Source organism: Hemitrygon akajei, chromosome 20, assembly GCF_048418815.1.
Source record: "Hemitrygon akajei chromosome 20, sHemAka1.3, whole genome shotgun sequence".
Lineage (NCBI taxonomy): Eukaryota > Metazoa > Chordata > Chondrichthyes > Myliobatiformes > Dasyatidae > Hemitrygon > Hemitrygon akajei.
This window is the reverse complement of record NC_133143.1, coordinates 54,436,795-54,459,621: the sequence shown is the minus strand read 5'-3', so window position 1 is coordinate 54,459,621 and position 22,827 is coordinate 54,436,795. Positions and strand designations below refer to the sequence as shown.

General features: G+C 39.3%; 1 protein-coding gene across 1 annotated transcript in view; it reads left to right on the top strand.

Annotated features, from left to right (window-relative positions):
- The window catches only part of LOC140713804 (lysophosphatidylcholine acyltransferase 1-like), a 115,526-nt gene that overhangs the window by 41,842 nt on the left and 50,857 nt on the right, over positions 1-22,827 (top strand). The window contains exons 3-5 of the mRNA XM_073024354.1: positions 5,849-6,063; positions 16,364-16,476; positions 20,328-20,388. Coding sequence (XP_072880455.1) covers positions 5,849-6,063; positions 16,364-16,476; positions 20,328-20,388 — 389 coding nt within the window. The remainder of the gene's footprint in view (positions 1-5,848; positions 6,064-16,363; positions 16,477-20,327; positions 20,389-22,827) is intronic.

Sequence of the window (22,827 nt, the reverse complement as noted above, 5' to 3'; positions counted from 1 at the left end):
CCCACAGGTTGATAGGGTGATAAAAAAGGGACATTGCATGTTTGCCTTTTATTTAGGCATTGAATTCAAGAGCCAGCAAATTGTGTTGCTAATCATAAACGTGAGAAATTCTGCAGATGCTGGAAATCCAAAACAACACACACAAAATGCTGGAGGAACTGGCCAGGTCAGGCACATTTATGGAAATGAATAAATGGTCAACGTTTCAGGCCAAGATCCTCCTTCAGGACTGAAAAGAAAGGGAGAAGATACCAGAATAAAACGGTCAGATGAGGGGAAGGAGGATAGTTAGCGATGTAAAACTCTGTGTTGCGTTCAATTCTTGTTGCTTCACTACAAGAAGAACGTGGAAGTTTTGTAGAGGGTGCAAAGAAGGTTTACCAAGGTGCTACTGAGTTTGGAGGACATGTGGTATGACAAAACTTTGAATAGGCTGGGCTGGGGGAGTGTTTCTCTGGAGCACTGAAAAGAGATTTGATACAAGTTTTTAAAACATGAGGCATAGATAGACAGCCAATATCACTTTTGAAATATGAGTGCTAACGGGCATGTGTTTCAGATGAAGGGGGAAAAGTACAAAAGGGACTTGTGAAGAAAACTTTTTTATACGGATTGAGTGAGGCTAAGGGTGGTGATAGAGACCAATTTCATAGGTGTGTTTCTGAGTCTGGGGTAAGAACATGAATATGCAGGGAAGGGAGGGATATGGGCATTGTGTGGGGAAGAGTCAGTAGATTAATTAGGAGTCTTGCTTTAATTAGTTCAGAATTGCATTGTGGGCCAAAGGGCCTGTCCTCTGCTGTACTGCTTTACGTATAACCCCCTGAGCAGCCGGTCCGAGGATTCAATCCCCGTGTCAAGATATCTTTCAAAAGTGAATGGTCTGATGAAATCTAGCTCACCTCTGTACAGTTGTGCTCTCTGAAGTATTATTTGGAGGGGGCAGTGGCAGAGAAGGAGGTGTTTTGAGACATGTTGTCCCAGGAACAAATAGTGGAGTTTCTTGGACAGGGTCACCAGCTTTCATGGTCACAGCCCATTCTCTCATTGCTTTCCTGACCTGCCATCCATAATATTTCCACTGATGCTGCTCGTCCTGATTCATACAGCACTTCTTCCAACTGCTGGTCTGTTTTACCTTTGGTCTTGATATTCAGGTCACTTTGCAACTTTCATTTTGCCTGCCCTAATGCCTGCTGAATCAGCTTGTATACAAGAATCGTTTTGAACATCTGCATTTCCTAATCTCTCATTCTATTTAACAATAGAGTTTGGCCTGTTCATTATGCAAATAAAGCACCTATCTTAAAATTTATGGGACATGCAGTCTGGTTAGATTATGTTTCATTGTAATTTTCTACTGCCCTTCCTCTTATTTCTTGGTCTTATTGAAGAATTAGCCATGTGCATGTATGTGAGATCTGGTTTATCAGCTGCACTTTTGTTTTAGGGATTAATTTGCTTGTTTGAACAATAGAAGATGTGCTTTTGTAGCTTCTACAGAATGTACTATGCTACTCTATGCTTCTTAAAACTAAGAGTTCATGGAGTGGGAATAGGATTAAGTCATTCACTTCTGCAATTCAATGAGTACCCCAGTTGTCACAGATGCTGTCCAATCTGCTGAGTTCCTCCAGCAGCTTGTTTTGTTTTGCTCCAGATTTTAGCATCTGTAGACTCTTGCATCTGAAGACCACAGCTGATCTGAATGTAACCTCACACCCTACATTCCTATAGATTATATTAAATTTTAGCCCTCTTGCTTATCCAATGTGTACTGTGCTTTAAAAAAAATAGTCAGACTTTTCACTGAGATTTATTAAATTTAACAATCTATGTAATTTGATGCCATGAAACTCATGCCAATTGTGCAGATCCTTTTATTTTTGTCCTGCCTATGTCATTGATACCTGCATTTGGTACTTGCTTGGCATACCATTCACACAGATCTATTCATTACAACAGTACATTGAGGTAGTACAAGGTAAAACAATAACAGTGCAGAATAATGGGTTACTGTTATATAGAAAGTACAGTGCAGATAGACAGTAAGGTGCAAGGTCTTAACAAGGTAGATTGTAAGGTCAAGTGTTCATCTTATTGAGGAAATGGTCAATAGTCTTATTACGGAGGGATAGAAGCTGTCCTTGAGCCTGGTGGAATGTGCTTTCAGATTTCTGTCTCTTCTGCCTGATAGGAGGTGGGGAAAGAGAGATTCTGTCAGTTGGTGGGGTATTTGATTATGCCAGAACTATACTGACTTCATGGAGAAAGTCTCGTTTCCTGATGCCCTCAGTTGTGTCGATCACTCTGCAGTTTCTGTGATCACAAGCAGAGCAGTTGCCATACATACCAAAACCATGATGCATCAGATAAGATCCTTTCTTAATCTGATTTGGTGCATTGATAAAAATTGGTGAGGGTCAAAGTGGACATGCCAAATTTCTTTAACTTCCTGATGAAGTAAAGTTGCAAATGACCTTTTTTGGCCGAAGTGTCAACATGGTTGGACCAAACCATGTTAGTGATGTGCATTCCTGAGAACTCGAAGTTCTCAACACTGTCAAACTCAAACACCATTGATGTAAATAAGGAGCATCTGCACCACCTTCCTCCTTGAAGACAATGTCCAGCTCTTTTTTTTTTTTTTGCTGACGTTGAGAGAGATGTGTCATGACAGCACATCACTAAACTCTATCTCCTTCCATAACAAATCTTCTCCCTACTATTAAGTTCCACTCTTAAGTATTTTGCTACTCTAAAACTATTATTTTAGTTAATCTGCACACTGCTAAGTGAGATTTTTAAATTTTGCTGCTGTAACAAAAGAATTTCCCACTCGGGATCAATGAAGTACTTATTATTGTTAAAACTTTGTTCCATCAATTCCATTGGCTTCGATCTTGCACGGAAAGGCAGCAGTTGTGCTTGCATCTACATTGCACTGTGGGTTGAAGTCTAACCTGCTGTTTTAGTTGAGTGTGAGACCCAGGATACTATGCTGAGATTTTGACTGCTGGTGTGCAGTAGAACAGTATTGACTTCCTCAGATTTCCCAGTCCTTTGGCTAAAAAAAAAATCTCAGTGGAACAGATCAGTGGCCTTAATGAAATCACTGGGAAAGAATGGCAGCTTTTTGTCTGATTTAATTCAGTTCATTTGAAATGTAACCATATAACAATTACAGCATGGAAACAGGCCATCTTGGCCCTTCTAGTCCGTGCCGAACGCTTACTCTCACCTAGTCCCACCGACCTGCAGTTAGCCCATAACCCTCCATTCCTGTCCATATACCTATCCAATTTTTTTTAAAATGACAATATCAAACCTGCCTCTACCACTTCTACTGGAAGCTCATTCCACACAGCTACCACTCTCTGAGTAAAGAAGTTACCCCTCGTGTTACCCCCAAACTTTTGCCCCCTAACTCTCAACTCATGTCCTCTCGTTTGAATCTCCCCCACTCTCAGTGGAAAAAGCCTATCCACGTCAACCCTATCTATCCCCCTCATAATTTTAAATACCTCCATCAAGTCCCCCTCAACCTTCTACGCTCCAAAGAATAAAGACCTAACTTATTGAACCTTTTTCTTTAATTTAGGTGCTGAAACCTAGAAATGTGTTTAATATTTTTCAAACACGTTTAAGCATTTTTAATTGGATAATTTATATTATTTTTGTTTCATAAAGCTTGAATATCAAACTCTCATTCAATCTCAGTGAGAGCTGCTGGACATTAGGACTGAGCCTCATCAGCATTTTAGGCCATTTTGAAGACGGAACAAACCCTCTACACTGGATCTTGTTGATCAGCTGGATGTCTTCCAAAAGGAGATTATGTCCAGGGCCATATTGGAAGAAACAGCATGGTCCAAGGCATATACACACACCTAATGAATTCTAGCACTTTGCTAGTCATCTGAGGATCTAATGTTTGCTCCAGATTTTTTTACATGTTTGTTGTAAACTCCATATTTTATGGGCCAGCTAATTCTGCAGTACAAGTAAATATATACCTGACTGACATGCAATATAGAGTCTGCATGGTTCCCTCAAGGGAAAATCTTGCCTGACAAATCTGTTAGAATTCTTTGAAGAAAGAACCAGCAGGATAGACAGGAGAGTTGGTTGATGTTGTATACTTGGATTTTCAGAAGGCTTTCGACAAGGTGCCACACATGAGGCTACTTAACAAGCATTGAGACCAAGGTATTACAGGAAAGATACTGGCATGGATAAAGCAGAGGCTGATTAGCAGGAGGCAAAGAGTGGGAATAAAGGAAGGCTTTTCTGGTTGCTGCCAGTGACTAGTGGTGTTCCATAGAGGTCTGTGTTGGGAATGATTATTTTTACATTATGTGTTAATAATTTGGATGATGGAATTGATAGCTTTGTTGCAAAATTTGCAGACAATATGAAGATAGGTGGAAGGGCAGGTAGTTCTGAGGAAGTAGAGAGGCTGCAGAAGAACTTGGATTAAGAGAATGGGCAAAGAGGTGGCTAATTGAATACAGTATGAGGAAGTGTATGGTCATGCACTTTGGTAGAAGAAATGGAAGGGTTAACTATTTTCTCAATGGAGAGAAAATACAAAAAAACTGAGGTGCAAAGGGACTTGGGAGTTCTTGTGCAGGATTCCCTAAAGGTTAGTTTGCAGGTTGAGTCTGTGGTGAGGAAGGCAAATGCAATGTTAGCATTCGTTTCAAGAGGACTAGAATATAAAAGCAATGATGTAATGTTGAGACTTTATAAAGCACTATTGAGGGCTCACTTATAGTATTGTGAGCAGTTTTGGGCTCCTTATCTTAGAAAGGATGTGCTGATATTGGAGAGGGTTCAAAGGAAGTTCACAAAAATGTTTGTAGGTTTGAATGGTTTGTTGTATGAAGGGTGTTTGATGACTCAAACTATTCACTAGAATTCAGACAAATGAACGGTGACCTTGTCGAAACCTATCAAATGGTGAAAGAACTTTATAGTGTGGATTTGGAGAGGGTGTTTCCTATGGTGGGAGAGTCTAGTACCAGAGGACGCAGTCTCGGAATAGAGGGGTGTCCTTTTAGAACGGAGATGAGGAGTAATTTCTTTAGCCGGAGAGTGGTGAATCTGTAAAATTCTTTGTCATAGGCAGCTGTGGAGACCAAGTGTTTATGTATATTTAAGGCAGGGGTCAACAGATCCCTGATTTGTCAGAGCATGAATGGATACCAGAAGAAGGCAGGAGATTGGGGCTGAGAGAAAATTTGGATCAGCCATGATGAAGTTGTGGAGTAACTCGAAGGGCCAAATGGCCTAATTCTGCTCCGATATCTTATGATCCTATGGAAATTTCAACATTGGAGTAGTTTGGGATCTGCTCTGTAATTATGGCATTGTGGGCTGATGTGAGGAAAATGTTAGTAGAAGTTGTTTGTTGAATATCACTAGTTAACTCGTTCTTTGGCCTTGGCACAGATTCAGTATGCTCTTGATGCCCTGTAAATCGCCATAAATCAAAATGTGAAGTGTTCATAGAAGGCCATTATTCCTTAAGCAGTTGAGTATGTCTGACCGATCTGAACTTATAAACGACATTGTATTTGCTTGTGAATTATTAATGGAATGTAAATGTTGCTACGTTAGATTGATCTTGAAGTAGGTTAAGAAGCTGGCATAACCTAGGGAGAACGGCCTGTACTGTGCTGTACTGTTGTATGTTCCAGATGAAGGAGAAGAATGGCACTTGTTAACTTTATTTTTAAAAGTGAGCTATGCGGTAATTGAACTTGATAATGACAATGTGCAAGTTCTTGCAGCTGTTGCATTTTAAATTGTAGTCTTTGACATTTCTACTTTGGTTTTTTTTTAGGACGTTGGATTTTCTACTGAAGGTGATCATGAGAGCTATGTGGTTTGCGGGTGGCTTTCATTGGATGAGTATAAAGGGACGCCGTGCATTGCCAACAGAAGCACCAATAATGACATTAGCACCACATTCTTCATATTTTGATGCGATTCCAGTCACCATGACCATGGCTTCCATTGTAATGAAGGCTGAAAGCAAAGACATCCCTATATGGGGAAGTAAGTAATTTCCTGCTGAACTTTTAATAGATGAAGGAGAATGCATTATGAACATGACTGAATTACAGAAATCACTTTACCAGACCACAGTTGGCCTGTATTGACATTCATTTATTCCATGTCCAGTGGCTTAGATCTTGAAACGTTTGTACAGTTAGACATGATATGATTAGTGACCACCCTGCAATATAAATTTCTGATTTAATAACTCTCCCCCTCCCCCCTCCCCCCTCCCCCCTCCCCCCTCCCCCCTCCCCCCTCTCCCTCCCCTAATAAGAGAGAAGGAGCTGTCTCCGTTTTTCCCAGCAAGCAGGGAGACATAACAAACAACTTGCTGGTTTACAATGTTAAAAGTCTGTCGCGTCACTTTTTCTGAGCTCTGTTCCCAAAGATCCTGGGTCTTTGGGCACACAGTAGATTTTCCGACACCCTGATGACACACACCCTGCTGTGACACCGACTCTCAATCCACCCGTCTCCAGAGCCCCAAGATCTTAGGGTTCCAAATCCGAGCCAGACTCTCAGGCCGAACCCTTGGTGTGCCGAACAGCAGCCAGTTCTGAAATCCCGAGAATGGGTCTCATTCCTACAAAGAACCAATGCCAGCATGTAACTCCAGGTCAGGGTCTTCAAAAGAACCCTGAAAGGGAAAAATAAAGGTACTAAAGATGGAAATAGAGCTGTTTCCAAAGATCCAAGCAAAGGAGTCGCCGTTTAGCACCATCTTAGCTTCGCTCCGCCTCCAGCAGTTAAATAGACTCAATATATATGAATAACTAAAATAGTACCACAAACTTTAAAATCAGGTATTTCTATATCCTGTCTTTTGCCTATAGATGCCCTCTCTTTTTGTGAAATGGGTATAATTTTAAACTTGGCACACAAAATGTTAGAAAATACTGTAACTATTTCAATTGGTCTTTATTACATGTTGACCATTGAACAATTTACTATTCTCTTGAAAAAATAATTTAGATCTATTTTGCAGGATATTTGAAAGGCAGTACTCATCTTAAGGTTTGGTTAGTGATGAGTTTTCAGGTTTATGATAGATAGATAGATAGATAGATAGATACTTTATTCATCCCCATGGGGAAATTCAGCATTTTTTTCCAATGTCCCATACACTTGTTGTAGCAAAAACTCATTACATACAATACAATACTTAACTCAGTAATAATATGATATGCATCTAAATCACTAGCTCAAAAAGCATTAATAATAGCTTTAAAAAGTTCTTAAGTCCTGGCAGTTGAATTGTAAAGCCTAATGGCATTGGGGAGTATTGACCTCTTCATCCTGTCTGAGGAGCATTGCATCGACAGTAACCTGTCGATTGTGACATTTCAAGCTGTTTAATAACACTACTGTTTAATTGTTCACAGATACCCAGTCTAGCTATTACTATTCAAATATCTTGTTTCGTAATATGAAGACTCTGACATATTACAGTTTTCAGGACTAACCATTAATTTCTCCAGAAATAATAAGCAAGCCACTAAATTACATCTTTTATGCCTTCAGGATATGTGGAAATTGGATCAGTTAAACATTATATTCTGCTTCTGTCTTTCAAAACATCTACAATAGCTTTCTGTTTAATCAACCTGCCAATGGATTTCAGCCTCAGGCCACTAAGCTCTGAAAGGTTCAGTAAGTGGAGTCACATTGGATAATTTGCTACAGGTGTCATTTTTTTTTACTTTTCAGGATATCTCACTGCCGTGTCTTTTTCTCTCTCTAAACTATTGTTAAGATATTAGGGCCCCTAATGCCAATTGTGAGATATGTATATTTTGTACACCATTTTTTTTTTCAAGTGCACATCCTATGATTTCTTCTGTCAACTGCATCATTTATTACTCATTGTGTTCCTGAAACTCGTTGTCTGACGCATTTTATGTGTGCTTCATTTTGTAATTATGGCATTTTGATTGTACAGTAGAATCAGAGGAATCTTGGAAATGCATGTTAAAAGCAGTTAGGTACCCTAGAAAGAAAGACCTGGTAGTGCTGTTGCCCTTTATTCGCTGACTAGTGTTTACCAATATCACTACCAAATTCCAGTTCTCTTGAGGGAACTTGAGATCCTCAAATTTCATGGACAGTTGCTGTTCAGATGTTTGCTTTTCCTCTCCTGTCTTTTCAGTCCTGTAAGTCAGACGAGCCTTTGATGGAATAGTTAACTACTTAACAGTGCCATCAGCTCTTGTATCGCCAATACCCCTCTCTATGATCAAACCCATTGCTACTTGCCATAACCTTGGCTGAAAATGTTATTTATTTACTTATATAGAGATAATGTGTGGAACAGGCCCTTCTGGCCCAGCAACCCACCTATTTCACAAGAGCCTGATCACAGAACAGTGACCAATTAACCGACTAACCGGTAGGTCTTTGGACTCTGTGAAGAAACTGGAGCACCTGGACGAAATCCATGCTGCCACAGAGAGAATGCACAAAATCCTGATAGACGGTGCCAAAATTGAACTCTGACCTCCAGAACATCCTGAGCTGTAATAGTGTCACGCTAACCATGTGCTACCATGGTGCCCTAATAAACTACCATAGACTAAAACAACAAACATTTACGTGAATATTATAACTTAATCCTTCTGCAGAGTCTCCATGCCATTGATCTTCATAAATTACTGATGTTGAAATCTGAAAATAAGATCCTTGAGAAAGTTGATGCTTTTATATTAATTCTTGGGTATAGATTTTGTCACCAAGGCTGAAATCTATTGTTTGTACCTTGAGAAAGTAAATTACCTTCAGTCTCCTCAGAACCATGCCAAAAGTGATAAATCAATATGATTAGGACGTTCTTAGATTCTGCACTAGCAACAATGCTAGGATAGATTTAAATGGACATGCAACAATTACATATGATCTGAGGTTGATTTTACTATTATTAACTTCTTTATTCTTGTTTTCTGTTGGTTTGTTGACAGTACCTCCTCAGTTGTAGTGTGCCAGTGCTAAGGATATAGGTATTTATGCTAATTGCTGAGTTGCTGCTGAAGCGAATTGCTTAGATTTGGATAGTGTCAGCTGCTTGTGGTTTAGGAGCTGCATTTGGTCAGACGAGGAGAGTGTGCGATTGGACTCTAAATTTCTGTCATAGATGATGGTTTGTTCTTTACTGCCTTTAAGTTGTTGCCTGACATTTGTGAAATGAATATTGCTGGCAGCCAGCTTAACAGTTGGAAGAAGTTAGTTGGTTAGACCGCACCTAGAGTGGAAAATGGACAGTCATCATTTTGGGTCAATAATCTGAACTCGTGCAGCATGTAAGATTTGCTGAATGTGCATATGGACTTCCTTGTAATCTGAGAAAGTTAATAAAAAACTGAAGACTAGAATGAACAGCCAGTTTGCTGACCTTATTAAAAAGGTATGCAGTTATCTTCAGCTGCTCTACACATGACTAATGCCTTGAGGAAAGTTGCAGTAGCACCCAGAGTCATAATTACTCTCCATCAACTGCAAACATTTCCGTCAAGGCAGAAATTACCATAACTATTTTAATACCAGTTTTCCCCTGTCAGTGTCTTTAGCTGGAGTGTGAATTCAAATAACTAAAATTTCTCATTTGCAGATTTGGAAACAGTGCCCTATATTGCAAAATCCAAGTAGTTAAAAATAGCTCCAGTCAGTGGTAACACAACATTCACAGCTTTTTAATCACTCACTTATTATATGCAAAATATCCATGAGTGTGTCAGGAAGATGGCCCCTTCGAGAATATCTCAGACAGCAGGCAGTGGACATGGAAATGGAAGCGGGTGAAGAAGAGCCAGTAGACTAGAAGCCACGGCTGCTGGCTTATATATTACTTAAGTTAGAGAGGGAAAACTCCGATTTCAAACCTCCGCTGCCTTGCGGCTATACCCACTCATGGGAAAGGCTTCGGCAGTAAACCCTGAGGACAAATCCAGAGCTGGAGTCTGTAAGCAGTCTGACGTTGCCTTCAACCTCGCTCTGGCAGCTCCTGTGACATCACTGGTGCCAAGCTGTATCGGCCCTTGCCCTTCCCTTGGACAACATCGGTGTCATAGAGAGGGGAGACTTACTGCATGGTCAACTGCTGGTCTTCCATACAACCTTGCCCTGGCTTGCGCCCTGGAAACTATTCCAGGCGCAGATCCGTGGTCTCACGAGATTAACGGATGTCACTGTAAGTTACTGCGGGCAATGCAGCTGGCATTTGGGGCAGCGATGAAGGTCTGCCGTCTCTGGTGGTGTTCAGAGCTTCCTTCATTGTATCAGTGGCTTCTTCTCTGTTTTCACTACTGTCAGTCATACAAGTCCCGGGTGGAGACTCAGGAATACTGACATTCTCAGATGTAGAAGGATTCTTCATTTCTGTTTCCATAACAATTTTGTTTTATCAGTCAGGGTTGTTAGTCCTGAGCCAAACCCCCAAACCTAGAGGACCAGTGGGCCACGCTTAGTCTGGCCACTACCCTTTGACCTCTTTGGCATGGGTGACCCTACCAAGAGCCAAAGCAAAAAGGACTGACTCTAGCCAGCGTAGCCCTCTGGCTCATTGAGGCATGCAGGCCTCCAAGCCATGACATAGTTGTGTTATTATAATCTATGTTAATGCCTTTTTCTTTGTGTCCCTGAATAGTTCTTTGCCAGATACCCTGCCATCTGTTTCCAATGTAGCTTTGCTTCCTATTGATTTCTACTCTCAGGTTGCCACCTTCCTGCCAGCACTAGCATTATACCCTAAGCCCCCACCATCTCCAAACCAGGATATTGGTTGTCTTCCTGTATGGCCAACTTGGCCAGAAACTATTTCAGTTTCCTTATGCACTTAAAGCATTCCCTCCTGTAACCACTCATCAGCTTTTCAACCTCTTTCCCATCTCTTAACTCTGCAGAAATTCTCCATTCTTTGTATATAGCAATTTTCTCTCTTGCTGTTCATAGATGAGTAGTTAAAATCGAACTTCCTACATATTTGATTTTCCATTTCTTCTTCTACCTCCCCTTTTAATATTGGAGCAGTAGTAATATATCATTACAGATTGTTTCCAACCTATCGCTTATGACTTTTTTTTACTATTGCCTGCTATCTCCATTTGGTAAAAATGCCCTAGACCCATTTCTTCCTTTCATGTTTTTTCTGATATAAGAGTGCTGTACTTACTTGGTAGCCCTGCTCTTTATACATCCATGTTTGTTATTTTTGCGTCCTTTGTGGGACAAAATTCTGTTTCTTTTTGCATGCAGGACCAGAATTGGTTATGTTAAGTTTCAGATTAATACTAATCCAATAACAACAGAGTAGCACAGCAAGGACCCTACAGATCCTGCAACCTAGGTTCAATTCCACTCTCCAGTGCTGTTGGTGTGGAGTTTGCATGCTCTCCTTGTGACCACATGGATTTCCTCCCATTTCCCAAAAATGTGTAGGTTGATAGGCTAATTGGTGACAGTAGGTTCATCTAATATATAAATGAGCAGTAGAATCTAAAGGTTGGGGGTGGGTGTGGAGTTGATGGGAATGAAGGGGAAATAAAATGGATTGGAGTAAGATTAGTTTAAAAATGGTTGCTCGATGGTGGATCAAAGATGGTGGTATCTCAGACATTCTGACCAACTTTCAAAAGAATGTAATATCGCTACTGGAGTAATTCAGTTTTTTTTTAATGTATTGAGGCAAAGCTAAGTAACCACATGCTAATTGGATTAGACAGTAAATGTTTGGAGTATTAATTCATTAGGTGAAAAGTCCTCGCTGTAAATATTTTAATTAATATTGCATAGGTAGCTCAGTCAAGGCTTCTGTTCTCTGTGTGTAGCACATTGCTGAATGCAATTTGATTCAGACCCTCTGATCTGGTTTTACAGAAAGTCGCTATTGTGCAGTAACAAAAGAAATGCTGGAATGTAGTTTTGACATGAATTTATTTGCTGGAACAACAGACCTATGTTGAACTAAGCTGGTTAATCTTGACAACTGATTATTGAAATACACTGAATGTTTGTTTAATTGGCAAGTTTATTAAGACTTAGTAAACTATAGAAAATACCTGGGGAAAAAAGAAGGTTAAAATTTCAGCTCTGATGTCTGATTGTTTGCTATGCATCTTGTGTTGCTATCATTGGACAGAAAAAAAATACACGTATATGCCAACATCTGAAGCAAAATATAAAGTACTAGAGAACTCAGCAAGTTGGATAGCATCTGTGGAGGCATAAGGTGGTTTGACTTTTTGTGTCAAACCAAAGGTTTTCCAAAGGTCCCTTTTAAGTCTTTCCCTCACCCTAAATCAACGTCTCCTAGTTTTGGAACACTATTCCCTGGGGAAAAGACTAATCTATGCCTCTCATAATATGAAAGTTTCTTTAAGATCACTCTTCATTTTTCTATGTATCAAGAAATAAAGGCTGTCTTGGCCAGCAGCTCGGGCCCTCTAGTCCTAGCAACATCCTTATGAATCTTTTCCACTTCTTTCTAGTTTAACTTCATCTGTCCTATAACAGAGTAACCTAAATTGAACAGAGTCCTTCCTCCAAGTGCTGCCTCCCAACAATTCGCACATCTGAACATAATGTTCTGACTCCTACACTCATTGCTCTGACCAATGAAGGCCAATGCGCTAAACACGTTTTTAACCACCCTGTCAGCTTGTGACCCCTTTTCAATGAACCATGCACATTTACTCCTCAGTATCTCTGTTCTGTTACCCATCCTAGTGCCATACCATCTCCTAATTTCATGACATCTGTAAACTTACTGATCAAGCTTTGTGCACTCTCATCCAAATCGTTTATACATTATAAGAGTCCCAGCACCAACCCTAGTGTCGTACCACTAGGTACTGGCTTTCGTTTTGCAAAAAAACCTTCAACCACCACCCACTGAATCCACCTAATCCACCAAGGTTATCCATCCACTTTTCCTGAGTTCCCAAGGAACCTAACCTTTCAGACCTGTATACCATGAAGAACCTTGTCAAAGGCCTTACAGAAGTCCAAATAGACAACATCCGTTGCCCTATCCTACTATCATGGTTCCCACTTCAAAAAAGCTCAGCAGCTTGATAAACACAACTTCTCTCTCACAAAGCCATGCTGACTCAGTTAGGCTCAGTTGATGCATTGATCTGGAACATCAATTCTTTCTCACAGATGTTTGATATGCTGAATATTTTCAACATTTCCTTTCATTATTTCCAATTCCTTCAAAGCTCAATAACTGGACTGAAAATCTGGTCCAGTCATGCCTGACAGATTTCAAACAAGGTATTGAATCCATGCAAGAGGTTTACTAAGTAGTAAGAAACAGCAGTAGAGCTGAGGGTTGGGAGCATCTGAAAAGTCTACGAAGAAAGATCAAAAATTTATTTACTAAATTGAAAAAGGAATAAAAGTCAACTAGTGAAAAACAAAACAGAATATAAGAGCTCTTCTAGATTGCTAAAAGGGAAAGACTATAGTACCTTGGTAAAGTATTCAGCCCCAGCCCTTTGTTCACATAAATATTACAATGAGGATTGTTGATCAATTTATCTGAGAATTTTTATTTGTGAATCACATGCTCCTTTCTTTCCCCCATAGTAGAGCCCCAGAAAAACAGGAAAAAATGTAAGGCATAGAAAACTAAAGATTCAAAAACTAAAATGTCAGCAGTTCAAACTTCTTCATCTCCCTTTGCTCAGTACTTAATCAAACAACCTCTCGCAACCATTACAGCTAATAGTCTTTTTGGATAAGTCGCTTTCAGCTGTGGACAATGTGATGGAGCAAGGTTTGCTCATTCTTCCTTTCAGAATTGTTCAAGCTGTGCCAGGTTAATTCAGGAGCAGTGGTGGACAGCAATATAGTCCAGAAAGTTCTACTTTAGTTTCATCTGACCACAAGATCATCATCCACATCTTTACAGTATCTCCGAAGTGATGCTTTGCAAGGTCTTTATGGGCAAGAATATGCATTTTTTTTAGCCAGACCTTCTTCCTTGCCGTCCTTCCATAAACACCCTTTTTTGCAATCCTTAGAACTTCATTTCCAGTTGCAGCCACTGACTTCTGCAGCTCACTCAGAGTGACTGCTGGCATCACAGTTGCCTCTCTTACAAGAGCCGTTCTTCTCTGGTGACTAGGTTTAGAGGGGAGGCCTGACCTAGGCAGTATGTAAGGCTGTGGTTTCATATTTTTTCCATTTTCTCACGATGGACTGCATTGAGCCCTGAGGTATGTTCAGTGCCTTTGGGGTGGTAATGTATCATCCTCCTGATTTGTGCTCATCTATTATTTCCCTGCCTTGTCTTAAATGCCCTGTCATCTTCATTTTGGTTTGGTGTGTTGAAAGTCTACCATAGTGTTGGACTTTCAAAGGTACATCAAAGGACATATATACCATATACGTCCTGAAATGCTTTTTCTTCACAACCATCCATGAAAACAGAGGAGTGCCCCCAAAGAATGAATAACAGTTAAGTGTTAGAACCCTAAAGTCCCCCACTGTGTCCCTCCCTCCCACACGTAAGCGGCAGCAAGCAACAATCCCCCCTTTCTCCCCCCCACTAGCAAAAAAGAAAAGCATCTGCAGATAGAGGTGGTATTTATTCAGGTTATAATGCTGCAGCTTTATAAGACATTGGTTAGACTGTGCTTGGGCAGTTTTAGGTCCTTTAAGAAAAGATGTGCTGACATTGAAGAGCATCCAGAGGTTCATGAGAATGATTCCAGAAATGAAAGAGTTAATACATGAGCAGCGTTTGATGGCTCTGGGCCTGTACTCACTGGAATTTAGAAAAATAAGGGGTAATGACATTGAAACTTTTTGAATATTAAAAGGCTTAAGTAGAGTGGATGTGGAGGGGATGTTTTCTAAGGTGGGTGAGTCTAGGACCAGGGGGTACAGCCTCAGAATTGAACGACATCCATTTAGAACAGAGATGAGGAATTTCTTTAGCCAGAGGGTGGTGAACCTGTGGAATTCATTGCCACAGGCAGTTGTGGAAGTCAAATGATTGTGTATATTTAAGAAGGAGGCTAATAGGTTCTTGATTAGTCAGGGTGTTAAAGGTAATGGGGTGAAGGCAGGAGAATTGGGTTGAGATAATAAATCAGCCAAGATGGAATAACAGAGCAGGCTCGAAGGGCCAAATTCTGCTCCTTTGTCTTATGGTCTTAATAATAAAACCCTCTGAGTATAACAGGATTGAGCACAGTCAGCATGGATTTACAGGAGGAAATTTATGTTTGACTAATCTATCAGAGTAGTTAAATCACCAGACATGTAATTGTAAGACTAAACCCAGAGATGAGTTCACATTTCTAATCTGATTGCAGTGGAATTTAAATTTGATTCCTCATCTGGCATATGAGAATCTAGGTTGAGGGAAATGATTACTCTCAGTCATGATCGTAAAACAATTGGGTTGTCATAAAAATACACTTGGTTCTAATGTCTTTAAGGGAGGAACACTGCCACTCTTAGCTGGCAGGGCTATATGTGATTTCTCCAATGTAGTTATTTGGGCAAACAGCCCAGTGATCCCTTTATTGCTGCATTGGAACAGGGAGAATAAAACCAGATGGACTTCCTGCATCAATTTGTGCAACAAGTTCAGACATCCAGGTTATTCCCAGCCCTTAAATTTACAAATTGAATATGAAGGGATTGATGTCTAAATTGGAAGGGTTGTCTCAGAATTAGTCAAGGACCAGCCTGTTGTGGTTTTTTGAGCAGAATCATACCTTTTAGATGCAGTGGCTGTTCTTTAACTAATTTCTGAACAATCCATCAAACGTATATACAATCCCCCTGATGTTCATTCTGCCAGAGTAAATATTTTACCATGCATGGCTGTCAACTTTGTAGACATGACTGTGTCATTAGAACAGAGAATGAAAGAATTCAAAAAAGGGAAAAATGTGCCCATATCTCTATCTGTGACTGGCCAGAGTGCAAAATGAAACAAATTCAAAATTTGTCACTTTTCAAAAGTTAGTTTGAAGCCTTGTAATTAAAATGCCTTCCAAAAAGTGGCTCCCATTTGTTCTACACTTCTTGCCTGGAAAATGGCTTCAATTTCAAAAAATGTAAATGGCTTTCAGGAGTTGTTTTTCAACAGATTAGGTTTCCAGCTGAAGGATCTGGGCCAAACAAATTATTTTGAAAGAAATATATACTTGTCAAGTGTAGCATACGTATTTATCATCCCTGATTATAATTCTCTCAAAATACAAACTTGAAATGGTACAGGCTGTCTATTTTCAAGAAAGATCACTATTCGTTTGTCTAATTTAACTTCGTTGTCTTTTTTTTCTACCAGCTTTGATAAAGTATATTCAGCCAGTCTTAGTGTCTCGATCAGACCAGCATTCGCGCCGAAAAACAGTGGAGGAGATAAAGCAAAGAGCTCTATCTAATGGCAGATGGCCTCAGGTGACTTTTTCTTTGCCCAGTTGATACTAACGTTTTGTCATTTTGTTAAGTGATCTGTCTGTATGTGTGATGTAAATAAGGAACAAAATGGAAATGCACACTGGGGTGATCAGGATGTTAAAAGGCATAGTTAGTTGAAAATCAAAAATAACCTGCAAATGCTGGACGTGTAAGGTAAAGGAACAAGTGCTGGAAATACTCTGTATTGGGGATTGTGATCAGGGTTTGAATACTTGGGGCAAAAGGAATAAACACAGGATTTAATGCAGATGCTGGAAATCCAGAATAACACACAAAATGCTAGAGGATCTCAGCAGGTCAGGCGGGAATAAACAGTTGGCATGTCAGGCTGAGACCCTTCATTAGGGCAAAAAGAACATCTCTGTGGGGATGAGGGGGGGTTGCCCAGATGATTCCAGTGTTAATAGGGTTGTCTGGTTACTAAATTAACGTGGTTAATGAGCAACGGATCTCAATAAAGTTCTGAAATGCAAGTCAGGTCTGTTCTTGAAATCAAAGAATCACGGAAACACTTATTAGCATATGCACTGACTCGAGCTTCAAGCATATTGCAAGGGAAATTTTAGTTTCAATTTTTTCCCTTTCAAACCTCCATCGTTAGAAGTATTTTTATTTCTATTATTAAGGGCTTGGTGTTTCTAAGATGCAGATTTCCTTCAGAGAAACATTGCAATGCAGTTTCTTGAAAATCAAATTGCAGTGTAAAACCAGCTGAACATTGTTCAGACCTGCCTGATGGAATTTGTCTCACTGAGTTGTTTTAATACCACGCACAAAATATTTCCAGTGCAGTTTCCAACTAGTCTTTAAGCATGCCCTTGGGTACATTTTCAAGCTAATCTTCCTTCATTTTTCACTGTCAAAGGGAGGCTAATGAAGACTACCTTTACAAAACGTTAATTTCTTAAACATGTCTAAAAATTAACAATTGCGTATTTAGTATTGATCTTCTCCAAAATGTAATGGAAACTGAATTATTGTACCAGTAGATGCTTTTAAATTATAAAATTTTCTATATATTCACCAGAAATGTTTCTTCGGTCTGACATTACACTTCTGGGTATAATGACAGCCAAGGAAAATGTGGTATTATCCACAAATCAGTTAACTAATTAACCTCATCATCTTATGATATAATCAGTTTATTGGTCAGACAGGACAATTGTTATTGCATTCTAGCCCATTCAATACATTGTATAATCTCACTTCATCATCCTGGTATTTAGAAAAAATGGTAGGCATTTTGTCAGTCTGTACTTGAATTAAAGATTACCAAAAATAATTTAAAAAGAAAGACAAGTGGACAGAATAATGGAATGCTAAATTAGATATGATTCAAGCATACTATTCCCACCTTGGAATATGGAAAATAACCAAGTTATATGATTTGAATGGCCAAATTGATGTGATGAATGATACCTATTCACCCTCAGACATAAACTTACCAATGATTGTCTGGGGCATCAAACAAACAATTGGAGCCCTACAGCTCAGTCTTAAAAACAACAAAGTCAATTTAAATATTTCAAACTCTAAATACAAATCCATATTATAGTGGATATTGTAGAGTCCATAATATTAAAAGAAGGTGTGTTATTTGAGGCTAAATCATTTTTCTTAATTTCCTTTCTTTGAAATATAAATGTAGTGGTTAAATATAAGTCATCATCTTTACACCTCTAATCAAAATCAGTTTAATATTACTAATATTACCAACAAATGTTGCGAAATTTGTTGGTTTGCAGCAGCAGTACTTTGTAATACATAGTAATAAAAATCATAAAATTGCAATAAGAAATATCAATATGTATGTATGTGAGTCTGTGTGAATAGGTCTCTGGGCACTGCAATTTTTCACCATTCCTTATTAGAAAACTGCTCAAGCTCTGTCAGATTGCATGGGGATCATGAGTGAACAGCCATTTCAAGTCCAGCCACAAATTCTCAATTGGACTGTGGTCTGGACTAATGTGACTTCTAAAACCAATTGGCTGCACTAGTGATGACTTAGTCTTTCATATTCAAAGGGGTGAATACTAATGCAATCAATTATTTTGTGCTTTATATTTGTCATTAATTTAGATCACTTTGTAGAGGTCTGTTTTCACTTTGAGACGAAAGAGGTTTTTTTTTCTGTTGATCAGTGTCAATAAAAGCCAAATTAAATCCATTGTGATTCAATGTTGTAAAACAATAAAACCAAAATTGAGTAGCTGAAAAGTATTCATCCTCTTTGTAATCACTGCTCTAAATTTCCTCGGGTGTAATATTGTACATGACCTTGCCAACTCACCCAATTTGTTGATGTAGAAAATTGGAGGATCACCCATTTTCAATGATTTCTGTAGAATAAATGTCCTCTCTGTCTCTGAAGTCCAACAGTATGGTAGATTTTCAACAGGCCAAACTGAAATGAAGACAGAAGAGCATTTAAGACAAGTCTGGGTAATGATAATAGAGATGCACAAATTTGGGGAAGAGTACAAGACCATATCAAAGGCACTGAACATATCTCAGAACTCAATGCAATCTGTTATGGAAAAAGTTTAAAAAAAAACATGAAACCGCAGCCATACTGCCTAGGACAGGCCGCTCCTCTAAACTCAGTCGCCAGTGAAGTGTGGCTGTAGTAAGAATGACCACTGTGACGCCAGCAGTCACTCTGAGTGAGCTGAAGAAGCCAATGGCTACAACTGGAGATGAAGTTCATGGCACCACAATCTATAAGTCCTGGCAAACAAAAAAAAAGGTGTTTTTGGAAGATTGGCAAGAAAGAAACCCGGGGGGGGGAAGCATATCCTTGCATGTTAAGACTTTGCAAATCATCATTGTAAAGATGTGGAAGAAGATCTTGTGGTCAGATGAGACTAAAGTGAAACTTTGTGGCCTCATGACTAAGTAGTATATGTAGCTTAAAGCTAAGACTGCATATCAGCCTGGTATCACCATCCCCATTGTAAAGTGTGCTGGAAATAGCATCATGCTGTGGAATGATTTTCAGCAGCTGGGACTAGAAATCTGACCAGGATTGATTGGAAGATAAAGGCTACTAAATACGGAGTGATCCTGGATAAAAACTTGTTAGCCTCTGCCAGAAAGCTTAAACTGGGAGGAAGTTCCTTTCAGCAGAGCAACTGTGGTATGGCTTCAAATGAAAAAAATCGATGTCCTTGAGTGGCCTAGAGTCCTGACTTTAACCCAATCGAACTTGTCTGGCAAGACCTCAAGATTGTTGTCTACCACCACTCTACTAACCTGGCACAGCTTGAGCACTTTTGCAAGGATGAATGGGCAAATCTTGTTCCACCACTTTGTGCAAAGCTAATAGAGACTTATTCCAAAAGATTGCTCGCTGTAATAGCTGAAAGAAGTGATTCAACTAAGTACTGAGCAAAGGGAGATGAATACTTTTTGTTGCTGACGTTTTTAGTTCTTCATGCTTTACAATTTTCCCTGTAGTTTTTGGGATTACTGTGAAAAAAGGAGCATGTGATTCATATATAAAAATTCTCAGTTAAAATGATTACAAGTCCTTGGTTGTAATACTTATTTATGTGAACAAAGGGTTGGGGCTGAATACTTTTACAAGGCAAGGTGCGTAAATTCATCCTGATTGCAGGGATTTGACCCAGAATATTGATAGTTCCTTACGCTCCACAGATGCTGCTCAACCTGCTTACTTCCTCCAGCACTCTGTTTGTTGCTCCTTGAATACATTTATAATTTGCACAGATGTTTAACATACACCATTTTGCAAATTTGTGAATTCATTTAAAATGCTTGTAATAAACATTCTTATTTTGTTGACTGTTTCATGATCCTAATTCTAGGTAATGATATTCCCGGAGGGTACATGTACCAACAGATCGTGTCTGATCACCTTCAAGCCTGGTAAGATTGTAATTTGACACTAAGTTTTAAAATAATGCAGACATATTAAGCCATCTAGTAGCTTAACATTGTCATGTTTTAGTTTTTATTTGTTTCACACATTGCCTCAATCTTGATCTTGTGCCAGTTTGTCCATTTTGTAACTTGTCATGTGCAATGTTTTTGGGGTCTACTGGCAAGGCTGTTAAACAGTTTTGTACAGCTGCCAAAAACTGAACACTTATTATAAATATTTTATGACAGATTTTAAATGATAGTAGAAGTTTTAGAGTTGCAAAATTAGTTTTCCATTTCACTACTGTTGGAAAAACAGCTGGGATGGAAGGGTTACATGTATGAATTTAAACAGTGGTCAAATGTGAAATTCCACAGTTTCCTGAAAAATAACTTTCCTCATAGAATATTAGAATAGTTTGTCTTTTCTATTATTCACCTGATTGCCTTTCTGTTTCTTAAACTAATATATTCATCCTTAGTTCCATATTAGTTAACATCCAACTTAAAACAAAGGTTTATCAGGCTCAGTTTTGAATTTATCAACAACCTAGATTTGTGAAGCCCTCCACTGGTTGAGGTTGACCGTGGATGTTGCATACCCGCTGTCATACGCAAGCCAGGGCAATAAGGTATGAGGAGCAAGCTGTTGCACATACAGCAGGCTCATCCTGTCAATGTGGCTGATGAATCCAAAGCAATGACAAAGACAGATACATTTTGTTGCAGGAGTTGCAAGTCAGTGTTGAACTCAACCTAGGATTGTTTTAGGGACTTCAGCTCCAGATTTTTCCTTGGAGTTTATTTCTGAAGCCTTTCCCCATGAATGGGTATAACCGTTAGGCAGTGGAGATATGAGATCAGCTTTTTCCTTCCCGATGAGCTGCCAACTACAGCTGATGAGCCTCGTCCTTCCAAAGCAATTGGTTTTAAGGCGCGAGTAACCTGCCTTTGCCCTTACTCCTGTCAGTTCATCCAGGCTTAGTAGCTAAACCACACATGGAGGCCAGGAGCTGGACTTGTTTGTCAGAGGTTATTTGAGGCACATGCTATTGGGAGCATCTAATAGGTATTGGAAGCTTATCTCCACTACACCCCCCCCCCCACCCCACTCCACCCCAGCTATGATAACCATAAGGAACCAATCTAGACGTATTTGCTTTCTTAACATGAATACTCTAGATTTTCCCTGCAATGTGCTGCAAAAGCATTTCCTGATATTGCCCGAGGATGACTTGACTTTTTTTTAAATCACGCCCTCATACACTTGAGGGAAGAGTTTCTCTACCTATCCAATATGTTTTGTGAATTGACATTTGCAGCTCAATTAAATATAGGAATTCAGGCTAAATCAATGCTGCCTCAGTACAATCCATGTCACTTTGTCTAACTGCACTACACCCACTGAAAGGTCATTGTGTCCTTCAGGTGCAGTGCACAGTCCAGATGTGTTTAACAGAAACATATACAGGTGGACCCCATTTTTCGAATGTTTGCTTTACGACAGCTCGCTGTTACGAAAGACCTACATTAGTACCTGTTTTCGCTGACCAAAGAGAATTTTCGCTTTTACGAGAAAAATTCGTCCGCTTTATACGTGTGTTTACCTCTAGAAAGACTACCATGACCGTGAAACCTTGTGCAGGTAATTGTGAGCGCATGCGTGTACGTGCGTAACCATGTACATGCGTAAGTGTGTACGTGCACATGCGTGTATGTGCCAGCATTTTTTTCCCCCTCCAAATCGATTTTGGCTCGCTCTCTTCCCGATTTTTGATAAGTGAAACTACACCGTACATACAATATTTCTACTTTATATAGGCTGTATATTTATCATATCATTCCTGCTTTTACTATATGTTTGTGTTATTTTAGGTTTTATGTGTTATTTGGTTCGATTTGATAGGTTATTTTTTGGGTCTGGGAACACTCAAAAGTTTTCCTATATAAATTAATGGTAATTGCTTCTCCGCTTTACGCCATTTCGGCTTACAAACAGTTTCATAGGAACATCTTACTTTCGGACAGCAGGGGAAGCCTGTATGCCTTTATATGATTTTTACCCAACTTCTTTGAAATGAGTCCTTTTAAAGGCTAATTGTCCACGTTTTTGATAATTTCTGTACAGTTTCTTCTACAAGTTGTATAATATGCTCAGATCATTTTTTATGGATTCAAATTAATGTATCTTGAAATTAGATTTGATAAATTTACAGCTTTTTGTTCACTCACACGGTCCTTCAATGTCCCTTTATAACATTCTACTCCCATTTGTAAACATAAAGTTAGAAAAGTTGATATATAGCTTTTTATTAAATTAGTGAAATAGAGAAATAAGGATAAAGTGTACAGATCTATCAAATGCAAAGTCATCTTGCTTATCTGCATGAAAACGCTTACTGTTGTAATTGTTCATAAAACACACAGTTTCCTCTAAGAATAGCT